General features: G+C 39.8%; 1 protein-coding gene across 1 annotated transcript in view; it reads left to right on the top strand.

Annotated features, from left to right (window-relative positions):
* tmem132e (transmembrane protein 132E) overlaps positions 1-15685 on the top strand; it is a 553547-nt gene that overhangs the window by 391536 nt on the left and 146326 nt on the right. The window contains exon 5 of the mRNA XM_059973087.1: positions 4716-4859. Within this exon, the coding sequence (XP_059829070.1) occupies positions 4716-4859 (144 nt within the window). The remainder of the gene's footprint in view (positions 1-4715; positions 4860-15685) is intronic.

Raw genomic sequence — 15685 nt, 5'->3', positions numbered from 1 at the left:
GTGGACAGCCAGCGCCTCTTCCCCAGCACACCACTGCTCAGTACAAGAGGACATGGCTTTAAGGTAAGGGGAGTGAAGTTCAAGGGGGATATTAGAGGAAGGTTTTTCACTCAGAGAGTGGTTGTTGCGTGGAATGCACTGCCTGAATCAGTGGTGGAGGCAGATACACTAGTGAAATTTAAGAGACTCTGGACAGGTATATAGAGAAATTTATGGTGGGCGGTTATATTGGAGGCAGGGTTTGAGGGTCGGCACAACATTGTGGGCTGAAGGGCCTGTAATGTGCTGTACTATTCTATTTTCTATAACTGACCTCCACAGCTATGTATGAAGTTGTTTTCATCCAACAGCGGAGATGTGAGACAAACTGCAATGTTTGAGGACACTTTATTGGTAATCAAGCAACTGATAATATAGCTGACACTATAAAAAATATCAATTCTGCAAGAGGTTTGATCAACCAATCTTTGATAATATATCATGATTGAGCAGGGGATACTCAGAACAAAATCCTAAACCTACACTTTTTCAGCTGATTCATCAATAACCACTTCATCCTGTGTTAAAAGTAGGGAGGATTACTGATTGGATAAATTAAGGTTTGCAGTGATAAATGACAAGTACCATTTGTGCCACACAACTACCAGACATTGATCATTTCCAACGAGAGAGAGTTCAGTACTCAATGTCCAATTGATATTCACTGGTATTATCATTGATAAATTTGCCAGCACTAAACTTTGACCCGATACTTAACCAGATCAACCAAAATAATGTATATATTCAAGCATAGGTTAAGTGTACTGCAACAGATCAGTCATCTCCTGAATTTCAATACACTTCCTGTCACAACAAGGCTCAACCCAGGGATGATAGAGAACTTTTTACTTGTTTGGATGAGTCTAACTGCATCATAATAAAGGACAAAATAAACTATAGACAGGTCTCTGGAAGAGCTCAATGGGTAAGGCAGAATCTATGGAAAGAAACAGACATAGTCGATATTTTGGGTTGAAGTATTTCATCAGGATCATTCGAGAAATGACTGGTTGTGATGTGATTTATTGACAGTCCATTTCCCTACATAAATGCCACCTGACCTGCTGAGTATCTCCAATGATTTGTGTATTGCTGCAGGTTCCAGCATCTGTAGTTCTTCTTGTGTACAAAATAATCCTGTTGTATTGATAGTTTCTACTACCTTAAATATCTGCTGACTTTATAGCAGCACATAGTAGCTCACTACATATCAGTAACAAAACGCAATGAAGCAACTAGTCAATCCTACCTACCTCTGAGCCCGACAATGACTGGTGATGCCAACTACCTCCCAAATAATTTGCCTCCCGGCACTTAACTCTGCAAATGGTCTAACTGCTACACCTGCCCATACATCACTTCCCTCAGCTCCGTTCAAGACCTCAGGCAGTCCTTCCAGGTGAGGTAAAACTTCACCTGCAAATCTTCTGGAGTTGTCTACTGTGTCCGGTGTTCCTAATGCGTCCGCCTCTACATTATTGAGACCTGTAGTAAATTGGGGCACCACTTTGTCAAACACCTCAGCACCATCCACCACAAGTGGGACTTCCCAGTGGCCAAATATTTTTATTCCAATTCCCATTCCTGTTCCAGTATGTCAATCCCTACCTGCCTCTTGTGCCAAGATTAAGCCACTCTTAAGGTGGAGGAGGTTGAAGGTGGTACCTTCCATTCTAATGACATTAATATCCATTTCTCCTTCTAGTAAATTATTCCACCCCTCCCACCTCTTCTATTCCCCTCTTTTAGCACTTCTCTCCTGCCTCTTACTTCTCCCTGCTTCCTATCCACCTTCCCTTTCTCCAATGGTCCACTCTCCTCACCTATCAAATTCCTTCTTCATCAGCCCTTGATCTTTCCCACCCACCTGGCATTCTATCACCTTCCTGCTAGCCTCCTTCACTTTCCCCTGTTTTTGTATACTGGCATCTTTCCCCCTGCCCCCCAACTTCTCAACACTGAAGAAAGGTCTTAGCTCAATGTAATTTTCATATTTGCTGCCTGACCTACTGAGTTCCTCCAGCATTTTGTGTGTGTTGTTTTAAACTCTAATGTGTTTACTAGATATAATGACTAATCAACACACCTAAACCCTGAATATTTGGCCAAGTATTTCCAGTTCATCTGAACTACATGCAGTTGAAAATTGATGTTGTCAGTAAGCTGGTTGACTTTCAGTTAGTCATAAAGATGAGATTGTGTCAAGTTTTAATTTAGTATGCAATGTCATTTGTTTCTGAAAAGTTTCATTACTTAAGAAGCACATTTGCATTTTAATAATTTGAAATGAAACACTAGAATATTATAGATGCTAAATACAGTTTATTCAAACACATTTCCATATATTTTACATTAAGATTAAGCTGTAGTGGACTTCTATACAACATTGAGTTTTTCATTTCAATGCTAATAGAGGCATTCAACAGAAGCAGAGATCAAAAGCTATTCTGAATCCTTTGAGCTACACATTACATAAATGCACTTGGCATATAAACTGCATCATTGACTTCTACAACGTATACATGAAAAACCATTTTATCCTTTGATGGAAACCTGCAAACAAGAAGGTCACCATCAGATTATCATATATGGGATGGATTACTGCACAGGTCCATACATGATCGGACTATACCAAAGAATATTAAGCACAAACTGCACACAAAAAAATGCTAGTGGAATGCAGCAGGCCAGGCAGCATCTATAGGAAGAAGTACAGTCAACGTTTCAGGCCGAGACCCTTCATCAGGACTAACTGAAAGGAAAAATAGTAAGAGATTTGAAAGTGGAAGGGGGAGGGGGAAATCCGAAATGATAGGAGAAGACAGGAGAGGGAGGGATGAAGCTAAGAGCTGGAAAGTTGTTTGGCAAAAGGGATACACAGCTGAAGAAGGGAAAGGGTCATGGTTGGGAGGCCTAGGGAGAAAGAAAGTGGGAGGGGAGCACCAGAGGGAGATGGAGAGTAGTGTGTGTGTTGCTTGAATTTCCAGCATCTGCAGATTTCCTCAGATTTGTGTTTTTAAGCACAAACTGAACATGTTGGAAGGAGAGATAGGAGAATGGTAGGTTCACCAGGGATGTGGAATGTTATCTCTCATGTTCCACCTGAAAAGCCAAGAACATAGAAATAGCTGCACAGTACAGGCTACAGTGTTGTGCCGATCTTTTAACATACTTAAGTTCAAGCAAGCCCTTCCCTCCCACGTAGCTGTCCATTTTTCTAGCATCTGTGTGCTTGTCTAAGATCCTCTTAAATGCTGCTAATGTATCTGCCTCTACCACCACCCCTGGCAGCACATATGATGCACCCACCATAAAAACTGACATCCTGCCTGTAATATTCTCCATTCACCTTAAATTTATGCCTCTTCATATAAGCCATTTCCAGCCTGGCTATCCACTCAATCTATGCCTCTTATCATCTCTTTATCAAGGGTCTCCTCTCATCTCCTCTGCTCAAAGAGAAAATGTATCAACAGAAATTATTCCTTTCTGAGAGTCCAACTAGTTTGTGAGGATAGGCACTGCACTGTCAAGGTTTTTATCAAGTTGCCCATTCGTAGCTAAGACACTGCTATCTATTGTCTATCTTCATAAATCCCTCTCCTCTACTCAGGTCATACTCAAGTGGGGGAGAATGGGTAGCAAGTGGAATAGTCTGATCATCTTGTGTTTATTGTCAGGAATGAAGGTGTTACTGCTGACGAGTGCTTATTCAGAGCTCTGAATGATCAAGCCATTAAAGATTTACTTGAGCTGCCTGACTGCACTGCAGGTGCACTACAGTACAACCTTAGCAGCCTCTCCAGTTTTCTTATTTTATGCTATATTCTGTATTATTTTGTCCTGCCATGGGATGCAAAGACTGGGGAGGAATAACTAGGTGTAGAAGCAGGAAGATGAGAAAGTGTCTGCAAATGCTAACAAAGAGACAATGGTGTTAAAATTAAGAATCACTTTTTCAGTGTTTGAGAGCAGACATTGGAAAATGCCTAATAATAAAATTCTTAGTACTATACCTAATTTGAGCATTTATTTGTGTGTTAGAAAATAATTCTTTAAATTGATGATTATTTACTGCAGGTATACAAAATGTTGACATGCCAGTGTTTTGTTTTAATGGAAAGGTTTCAATTCTGCAAATAATGAGGTTAATACTATTTGGCCAAAGCAGAACTTAATGGATATTATATGTATTTATATAACACAAGAAGAAATCAAGACCCTTTCACCCCATGCTGGTCCTTCTTATTTTTGAATGAGGACTTAAGAATTAGTCTATTTATTTTGGGCTTGGTAACTGCTCACCCGAATACTTAACTGATTCCACAACCTATCGATTCACTTTCAAGGACTCTACAGCTCATGTTTTCAATATTATTTATTTCTTCCTTATCTATTAACATGATATTGCTTTTCATTTTGTATTTGTACAATTTGTTGTCTTGCAGATTGGTTGTTCATCTATCTTTTTGTGTAGTTTTTCATTGATTCTATTGTATTTGTACTGTGAGTGAGACAAAAAAAAAGAATTTCTGGTTTGTATATCATTTTCCTTTTAGAATACGTGAAATTAGCAAACTGAAATCCCGGAGCTTCACCCACAGTTTGCTAACTTGTTTGAAGTGCGAAAACAGATGTCTAAAGATTAACAATATGTGTTTTACCTTCTTTACCAGAATACTGAAATCATCAACACTGCAATACTTACAGGAAGGACTGTGGCTATTCCTCTAAAGGTCATTGCTGTGGAAGTGAATGGAATCGTCACAGATGTGTCATCCTTTGTTGAGTGCAGGTCCACTAATGAGGATATTATTAAGGTAACTTCAGTTAGAATGGTTGAACAGTTACAAACTTGGCATAAATTACTCACAAATATTGGCAACGGAATTAATTTGTTCTGTTGGTCTATAGCAGATTGATTACACTCGGGGAAATGGATGGAGTATCAGTATTTCCAATGTGACAGTCATTGTAAATGTGGATTTATGATCCAAGTGGCACAATTTGACCAATGTGGCCCAAAGGTGTCATCAACAGAACAAACCCACAGTAATTTGTATCAGAAACATCTAGACATTGGAAATTTGGAACATTATGTTACCATTATATTGTAAATATTGTGTTATTTTTATTAAGCTACTGCAGTCTCACACTTTGTTAAAGAAGAAAATAGTTAATGAGTAAACAGATGTGCCATATCTTTCTTAACAGGTAATTCCCAAAATATTCTGAAAGGCTAAAATGATATTAACCAGTCTTCTTATTGTGAGGATAGTTAGAGCAAATGAGTAAATATGTCATCTGACCCTGAAAAGTAATTGCGACTACTGTAGAAAGCATTCCATTTTGGTGTGTTGGAATGGAACAGTTTATGGGATTACATTTTCTAAATGTTGAGTTTAATATAAGATCATAAGATTTAGGAGCAGAATTGAGCCATTCAGTCCATTGAGTCTGCTTCACCATTCACTTCTGGCTGATTTATTTTCCCTCTCAACCCCATTCTCCTGACTTCTCCATTCTACTCTTGACCCTTAATGATCAAGAACCCGTCAATTTTCACTTAAAGTATACACAGTGATTCTACCTCCACAGCAATCTGTGGCAATGGATTCCACAGATTCACCACCCTTAAGAAATTCATCCTTATCTCTGTCCTAAAGAGACATGATTGTATTCTGAGATTATGCTCCCTGGTGCTAGACTCCCCTACCACTGGAAACATCCTCTTCATGTCCACCATATCTCGGCTTTTCAATATTTGATAGGTTTCATTGATATTCCCACCCCTCCCTCATTCTTCTAAACTCCGGTGAGTACAGGCCAGAACCATCAAACGCTTATCATATGTTAACCCTTTCATTCCTGGAATAATTTTTGTGAACCGCCTCTGGACCCTCTCCAACGCCAATATATCCTTTCTAAGATAAGGGCCCCAAACAGGCTCATAATACTGTAAGTGTGGTCTGACCAATGCCTTACAAAGTCTCAGCATAAGGCTTCAGTTAATGTTAAGGAATCCTGCAATAGGATTCCCAAGTCCCTTTGCACCTTTGATTTCTGATCTTCCTCCCCATTTAGGAAGGCCTTTATGCCTTCTTCAAAGTACATGACCATGCACTTCCCTACACTATGTTCCAACTGCCACTTCTTTGCCCATTCTCTTAAACTGTCTTAAGTCTTTCCATAGACTCCCTGCTTCCTCAACACCACTTGCCCCTCCACCTATCTTTGTTTCCTGTGCAAACTTGGCCACAAACGCATAAATTCTGTCATCCAAATCATTGACATTTGAAAAAAAAAGCAGTGGTCCCAACACTGACCCCTGCCATGCACCACTAATCACCGGCTGCCAATCTGAGAAGGCCATTTTTATTCCCATTCTTTGCCCCCTCCAGTCAGCCAATCTTCTGTCCAGTGTAGTATCTTTCCTATAATACCATGGGCTCCTGTTTTGTTTAGTAATTTGAATTCTGCGCATTTTTCTGTTGTATATCTACAAACCCCATTTCCAGAAAAGTTGGGATATTTTCCAAAATGCAATAAAAACAAAAATCTATGATATGTTAATTCACGTGAGCCTTTATTTAACTGACAAAAGTACAAAGAAAAGATTTTCAATAGTTTTACTGACCAACTTAATTGTATTTTGTAAATATACACAGATTTAGATTTTGATGGCTGCAACACACTCAAAAGTTGGGACAGAGTTAAAATAAGATTGAAAAGTGCACAGAATATTCAAGTAACACCGGTTTGGAAGACTCCACATTAAGCAGGCTAATTGGTAGCAGGTGAGGTATCATGACAGGGTATAAAAGTAGCATCCATCAAAGGCTCAGTCTTTGCAAGCAAGGATGGGTCGTGGCTCACCCCTTTGTGCCAAAATTCGTGAGACAATTGTTAATCAGTTCAAAAGGAACATTTCCCAACATAAGATTGCAGAGAATTTAGGTCTTTCAACATCTACAGAACATAATATTGTGAAAAGATTCAGAGAATTCAGAGACATCTCAGTGCGTAAAGGGCAAGGTCAGAAACCACTGTTGAATGCGTATGATCTTCCCCTCAGGCGGCACTGCCTAAGAAACCCTCATGCTACTGTGACAATTATAGCCACCTGGGCTCGGGAGTACTTCGAAAAACCATTGTCATTTAACACAGTCCGTCACTGCACCCAGAAATGCAACTTGAAACTGTATTACACAAGGAGGAAGCCATACATCAACTCTATGCAGAAACGCTGTCGAGTTCTCTAGGCCCGAGCTCATCTCAGGTGGACCAAAAGACTGTAGAACCGTGTGCTGTGGTCAGATGAATCCGCATTTCAGCTAGTTTTCGGAAAAAATGGGCATCGAGTTCTCCATGCCAAAGATGAAAACAAGCACCCAGATTGTTATCAGCGAAAGGTGCAAAAGCCAGCATGTGTGATGGTATGGGGGTACATCAGTGCCCACGGCATGGGTGAGTTGCATGTATGTGAAGGTACCATTGACTCTGAGGTGTATATTAGGATTTTAGAGAGACATATGTTGCCATCAAGGTGAAGTCTCTTCCCGGAACGTCCATGCTTATTTCAGCAGGACAATGCCAGACCACATTCTGCACGGGCTACAACAGCGTGGCTTTGTAGACACAGTGTGCGTGTGCTTGACTGGTCTGCTGCCAGTCCAGATCTATCTCCTATGAAAATGTATGGTGCATCATGAAGAGGAGAATCAGACAACGGACTGTTGAGCAGCTGAAGTTTTATATCAAGCAAGAGTGGACAAAATTTCCAATTGCGAATCTACTACAATTAGTATCCTCAGTTCCGAAATGATTAAAAAGTGTTATTAAAAGGAAAGGTGATGTGACACAATGGTAAACATGCCTCTGTTCCAACTTTTGTTGATTGTGTTGCAGCCATCAAATTCTAAATTTGTGTATATTTACAAAATACAATTAAGTTGGTCAGTAAAACTATTGAAAATATTTTCTTGGTACTCTTGTCAGTTAAATAAAGGTTCATGTGAATTAACATATCACAGATATGTTTTTATTGCATTTTGGAAAATATCCCAACTTTTCTGGAAAAGGGGCTTGTAGATCCAAATGCACAATTCATGCTATTATTCAGTCTAAAGTAGAAATGCGTGCTATGAAAGGTTGTGCAAAGTTGCTCATAGTTCATAACTACTTTGCAGTCTGAAATAGAAATATGTAGTATGCATGGTGATCAATCAGGGTTCAATTCCTACCGTTGTCTGTAAGCGTATGTTCTTGCTTTTCCTCTGGGTGCTCCAGTTTCTTCCCAAGTTCCAAAGAAAGACTAGAGTTAGCAAGTTGAGGCCTTGCCATGTTGGCATCGGAAGAGTGACAATGCTTACGGACTACCACCAGTACATCTTCTGTCTCTGTTGGTTGTTAATGCAAACAGCGCACTTCACTGCATGGTTCAATGTTTCGATGTACATGTGACAAATTAAAGCTAATCTTTTAATCTTTAAATGCATTGATAGTGGAGAAGAATGTGCTAGTTGAGAAATAAATGCTGACTAAGAACAAAGAACTTTATTAGTACTATTAGAAATAATGCTATCAGATCTTTAATGTTCAGTAAGATACAACATGATGCTTAGTTTTACACCTAACCTAAAAGCTAGCCTCTCTAACCTCTGGACCAAGGGAGAGGACCAAGTGAATGCAGTTGGGTGGGAAATGTGCAATGCAACTTTGAGCTGTATGTGATCCAGGCCACAATGTGTGAAATAGCATCCTGCTTCAGAAGATACCCTTTCACATTTCAATAATTTTAGGTCAAAGAAAGCAGAACATTAGGTTAATATATAGATGTACAATTTTCAATAAAATCACTGCGCAGTATCACCTACATTTACAAGACCATACTCTAATTTCTTGTGTAAGGTACATTGGTTTCCTGATCCTTTCAAAATGTTTATATCGCAGACACTTTAACATACTCACACACTTAGTGAGCCTTCAGAGAAAAGTATGCCTTTCACGTGAATGCCGCTGATTCTTTCCCCTGACTTAATGTACAGTAATGTACAGAGCTTGAGAGACATTGGACATCATCGTGAGCAAGCTGAAGTTTGTCCACAGTAGCATTGGTTGCAATGTTGAAGGCACACATGGCATGATTGTAGGAAACATTGATCTAGTACAGCAGCAGTTCTGTAGTTTTCCTTTGCCTGGTACACAGAGCTTATATGTTGTAGAAAATCCTGGCTCAGAAATCAGGCTTTGTCAAGGGCAGGTTGTGCCTTACAAGCCTGATTGAAGTTTTTGAGGATGTGACCAAACACATTGATGAAAGAAGAGCAGTAGATGTAGTGTATATGGATTTCAGCAGGGCATTTGATAAGGTACCCCATGCAAGGCTTATTGAGAAAGTAAGGCGGCATGGGATCCAAGTGGACTTTGCCTTGTGGATCCGGAACTGGCTTGCCCACATAGGGCAAAGAGTGGTTGTAAACGGGTCATATTCTGCATGGAGGTCGGTCACCAGTGGTGTGCTTCAGGGATCTGTTCTGGGACCCCTATTCTTTGTGATTTTTTATAAAAGACCTGGATGAGGAAGTGCAGTGATGGGCTAGTAAATTTGCTGATGACATAAAGGTTGGGGGTGTTGTAGAAAGTGTGGATGGCTGTCAGACGTTACAGCGGGACATTGATAGGATACAAAACTGGGCTGAGAAGAGGGCATGGAGTTCAACCAAGATAAGTGTGAGGTGGTTCATTTTGGTAGGTCAGATATAATGGCAGAATATAGTATTAATGGTAAGACTCTTGTCAGTGTGGAGGATCAGAGGGATCTTGGGGGTCCAAGTCCACAGGACACTCAAAGCTGCTGCGCAGGTTGACTCTGTGGTTAAGGAGGCACTCGGTGCATTAGCCATCATCAATCATGGGATTGAGTTTAAGAGCCAAGAGGTAATATTGCAGCTATATAGGAGCCTGGTCAGACCCCACTTGGAGTACTGTGCTCAGTTCTGGTCACCTCACTATAGGAAGGATGTGGAAACCATAGAAAGGGTGCAGATGAGATTTACAAGAATATTGCCTGGATTGGGGAGCATGCCTCATGAGAATAGGTTGAGTGAACTCGGCCTTTTCTCCTTGGAGAGATGGAGGATGAGATGTGACCTGACAGAGATGTATAAGATGATGAGAGGCATTGATCGTGTGGATAGTCAGAGGCTTTTTCCCAGGGCTGAAATGGTTGCCACAAGAGGACACTGGTTTAAGGTGCTGGGGAGTAGGTACAGAGGAGATGTCAGGGAAAGTTTTTTATGCAGAGAGTGGTGAGTGCGTGGAATGGGCTGCTGGCAACGGTGGTGGAGACGGATACAATGGGGTCTTTCAAGAGACTTTTGGATAGGTACTTGGAGCTTAGAAAAATAGAGGGCTATGGGTAAGCCTAGTAATGTCTATGGTAGGGACATGTTCAGCACAATTTTGTGGGCCGAAGGGCCTGTATTGTGATGTAGGTTTTCTATGCTTCTGCGTTTCTATGTGTTGATAGTTGGTGTCTGTGCTGAACTATCAGCAATTCATTAATTTAATAAGAAAAAGAAATTTTTCAATGGTTAAAAAAAAGGAAATCTTGCAGAAGAAAATCAAGCTGTTGAGGAGATCATAAGGTACCTGTTCTCTTTTTGCCTTGACTTCTTACAGGTTTTGACTAGTAATTGCATTTCACCATGGGAAAAGATGAGGTGAGGGGATGACTGAAATTTGAAACCAATGATTCCTAGCATGCAGTTTGATAATCCCTGCTTTATGCTGGAACTATCTGGGGCATATACACCCTCAGAATTCTGTAAGCGATTAACCAAAGGGAAAGATGGGTAAATGAAATAGAGGGGTGATACAAAACTCAGCTGAAATAAGGATACTTGATGATATGGTACCACCTTACTCAGCTTATCAAAGCAGGTTCCTGATAGTGTGATAGAGAGATAACAAACACTAGAAATGTGGGAAAAACACATACTTAGCATAATCCTCTCAGTATATGTTTTCAAGGACCTTTTCAGAAAGAATGGATAGCTTACTCTGATATGCATCTCAAGAAGAGATCCAAATTGAGAAAGTCATAAAGTGGATTCTGTGGAGACATCATTCTTGTTTTTCCCACCTTGGAATAGTCACAGCTGTATCTTCAAGGTCATCCTTGGAGACAACACATTAGTATTGAAATTGGAGCAATGCACAAAGGAGCTAGAGGTACTCAGCAGGTCGGGTCACGTCCATGGACGGAAGTGGGCAGTTGATATTTTGGGTTGAGAACCTTCATTTGAACTGCAAAGAAGGAGGGGAGACAGCCAGCATGAATAGCAAGGTCTGTAGTCTTTTATGTCTCCATAAGGAAATCCATTGTTTTCTTTGTCTGAGTACTTTGTACAGGTGAGTGCTGCAGCCCTGATAATGTGATGTGACTGTACTGGAAAAGTATTCCGAAACAAAACATATCAGAATTTATTTTCCAGGAGGTTGCATTTGTAATGTCACATTCTGGTCAATCTCAGAAAGGTAATTGAATCATCTTGTGTGTTTGATAAGCTATGATGATCCATTAGATAGTATAATATACTAGCTGTTGAAACTGTTGTCATTGACCTGGAAATGTCTTTTCCTGTAATTTCCTGCTGAGATCACCAGTGAGAGTCAAATATTTGGATGGTCATAGTTTGTCAAGTATTTTAACTCCATTAATCTTCTCAGCATAAAAGGAAGGCTTAATAATGCCAGCTGCTTGCTCTTAATGAATCTACTTGATATTAATATTGAAGCCAGATGATATTCTTAAATCTGTTTCTTTAATGATTTTAAATTAGAATCATGCATGTTCACAATTCTGTTGCCAGTCCTTCAATTAAAAGATTACCCTCCCATGTTTAACGAAGAAATGCATATGAATTTAGATCATCAGATCAGACCGTAGAAATTACTGAGGTTTCTACATTGGAGTGCTCATCATGCAGAACAGAATTCTTTCTTGTTCTTTATGTTCTTCCAACACACCACGAAGCACAGTAGCTGAAATATAGTGGGCATTACATACTGCCTGAATATAAATACACCATGTGAACTTCCCTGAGGCATGGCATTGATTGTGAGAAAATTTCTTTCAATGGTTGCAGGCAATTTGAATTTTCACCAGGTAATAGCCTTTGTGATTCTTGTTGTAAGGTGTCTGAAGGATCTCATGGGTCACCTCTTATACCTTCAGGAATCCTTTAATTCTCACATTCCTGTTCTTTCTGATGGCTCCTTCATATTAGCAGAGAGCATCAATGAATATGGTAAATATCAGCCACAGCCTACGATGCACAGCAATTCCAGGGTGACAGGAACCTTCAGGCATGGATGCTTAGCCAGATATTCCTGCAGACTTGCAGTCACTGAGCTTTCGTATAAATTGCTGACTATTTGAGGCTCATTCCTGATATGCACTTGATGGCAGCTTGAGAGGACAAATGTTTTTGCCGTTTTTCTTACATGTCTCACCAAACCTTCTGCCTTTCCCATCAATCCCACCACTTAATATCTGGAATAGAGATAATGACTGGAAATTAGATTGTGTAGCTCACCAAAAGTTTCTTGTGGCCCTGGGCAAACCACAGTTCTTGTATAGCACATTAAACCTAATTTAAAAGTGTTTTGTGTAGCCTTTATCCAATGTTTATAACAAAAACAAAGGAGACATTTTGGCCCATCAGATCTATGCCATGTATATATACAATCACATTAATCCCATTATGGCTCTCCTTACTTCTCTGAACCTCTGAAATTTATTCCCTTTCACACTGTCCATCAACTTTCCTTTGACTTGTTTTGCCAAAAACCCAAGAGATAATTTACAAAACATTTAGGATGTGGAAGGGCACCATTCCACCAGGAAAAAAACGTGTTCTGTCATGGAGATAACATGCAAACTCTAAATAGACAATTCCCCTGCTCAGGGATGAACCCACATCCCTGAAGCTTTGTGTTATGAGAAAATATTTCATGTGAACTACTTACAAAGATGGCATTTCTTCTCATAGTTGCAGACCATTGAATTTTGACCAGATAATTGTTACACACTCATACTATATCTGTAGCCATTAGATTCTGTGAAAGTTTGGTTTCCTGAGATTGCATATAATGTATCTTTAATCAGCTTTTGTGAGCATATTTCAAGTGGGATGCTGCAGCAAGTTTTTCTCATTAATGAATGCCATTTGTGCACACTCTACACAGTGCTGATATGCCAATGCTGATTTTAATTATGTGCCAGCACCTTATCCATCAAAAGTGCATGACTATCGCACTGAGTATTTTGGTGATGTGGTTGCCATAGTTGAATAGCTGGTGCTATGTACAAATTATATTGAATCTGAATATGAATTCTTGAATTGTGATAGCTAAGTTAGTTTGTGTTGCAGAATTTAAATGTTAATATTAGTTTGATTGAGAAACAATATGAGTAGGTTACTGACAGATTGTATTGCTTTAACTGTTATGGATGACTGCTGATAAAGTTGGTAGATTTTTATGGCCTTCATTATAAATCCACATAAGGAGAACATGTAACAATGTACACCATGTTGCCACATGTAAGGAAACCTACTTAACAAGTTGGTGTCAAGATCTCTGATGATTTGCAACATGCTGTACAACCTCAGCATCCTGATTACACAGCTCTTGAATCTCTTAAAAAGCAAACAGCAAAGAAGGAGCAATAGGATAAGGTATAGGAAGAATAATAAAGTTAGACACTGAGACAATTTTATTATGACCAGGTTGTCCAACATCTGAAGCCAGAGCTCCCCAGGCACTAGGGACAAGCCTCAGACCTTCTGTTTAAAAATTATGGTATCTTTTTGGCTACAGTAAATAAATATTCTAATTCAAATTTATAAATGAAGTCATGCCATATACCATGCAAACTTCATCTAATTAATCTACTATATTACTTTTGTGACTGTCTTTTGCGTGCTTTTGCATCTTTTGGTGTGCACTCACAGTACTATCCCAGCAGTAAAACCATGGCTTTCAGTGAAGGACAGTAGAGAGTAGCCTCGAGGAGCTGTTGGCCAAGAAAACCCAGATACAGACTTTTGAACATCAGTAGTGCTGCGGCAGTCCAGGCTATAACAAGTGGCAGAGGCAGAATATCAAAGATGGTTGGACAAATATTGTCTTTCTGAGAGAAGACTAGTAAAGCTACATTGAACTTTGCCTTTCCCCTAGGGTAACGCCTCCACAATTGTAATCATCTGTTGGAGAAGATTGCTGGATTTCTGGCCCTGCACACCACTTTGAAAATTGTAATGCACAATTATTATGGCAACAAGCTTAACTTCTAAGGTAGCATCAAGACATTGGGTCAGATTCTCCTGATGCAGGCCCATACTTCATGGTCACTTCCTGCTGTAGATATGTGGCCATGCTAACCTTAATGGGTCCTTCTTCAAGGTGCTTTGGGTCAAGAGTGGAAACTAGGTTGTTGACAGCGAGAACACTGGACAACAAATTTTTTGAAAGTGTTTCTTCCTCAAAAATTTTCGTGTTTAAGATAGATTGCTTGCAGCTGGATCCAAATATAATTTCAGACTATTTGTATCACATAGGAATTTGGAAAACAAGAAATTAACTTTTATTGAATATAGTGCATTTAATTACATAATTGTGCTGATGTTTTACAATAGTTCTACTAAGCTAAAAATGTTTTAATCATTTTTTTTGTACTCAAGTATCTGAGGCTTCTCATTTAAGTGTCCAACAATAATCAGCCATTATTGGTGGGTTCCAGATGCTCTGATACTGTTTCTCCATGACCACAATTTCCTGGTGAAACCTTTCATCATGCTCATCACTGACAGCACCAAGATTTGCAGGAAATAAGTGCACGGAAATGCACAAAATGAATCTTAGTGGCATGGTGCACTTCATGGTTTTGTGTGTTGGAAGCATGTTGTCAATCACCGATGTAGTTTGGTGCTCTGTAGTTGCCAAGAAGATTTTCAACAAATCTTTGAGTGCCTTCCAAGTTATTTTCTCTGATCGCACTAGGAGATCTTTGAATTGCTTGTCATTGATAACCTGTTTGATTTCTGGACTAATAAAAATGCCTTCCTTAAACTTGAGAGCAAACACGAGGAAATCTGTAGATGCTGGAAATTCAAACAACAACACACACAAAATGCTGGTGGAACACAGCAGGCCAGGCAGCATCTATAGGGAGAAGCGCTGTCGATGCTCCGGGCCAAGTCCTGACGAAGGGTCTCGGCCTGAAACGTCGACAGCGCTTCTCCCTATAGATGCTGCCTGGCCTGCTGTGTTCCACCAGCATTTTGTGTGTGTTGTTCCTTAATCTTGACATCAATTATTCAGGAAACATCTGTCTTAGGGTAATTTTTGTGCCGAGTGACAGCAGATTCCATCAGTGCAGCCTTGAACCGAGTAATTCTGCCTTGACAAACCCAAATCTCTGACCAGTCATTTAACAAAGGTTGAGTTATCAGATGAGACTCACTCAACATAAAGAGTTCAAAATCTGTATTAGTATGAGTGTCATTTTCCCTTCCTGGCTTGTGCACCATTGCATTTTTGTCTGCCTCTTTTAGACTCCATGACTCTGGTGGCTTCA

Source organism: Hypanus sabinus, chromosome 6 (genome assembly GCF_030144855.1).
Source record: "Hypanus sabinus isolate sHypSab1 chromosome 6, sHypSab1.hap1, whole genome shotgun sequence".
Classification (NCBI taxonomy): domain Eukaryota; kingdom Metazoa; phylum Chordata; class Chondrichthyes; order Myliobatiformes; family Dasyatidae; genus Hypanus; species Hypanus sabinus.
The sequence above is the reverse complement of the archived record's forward strand: the minus strand, read 5'-3'. Positions and strand labels throughout refer to the sequence as shown.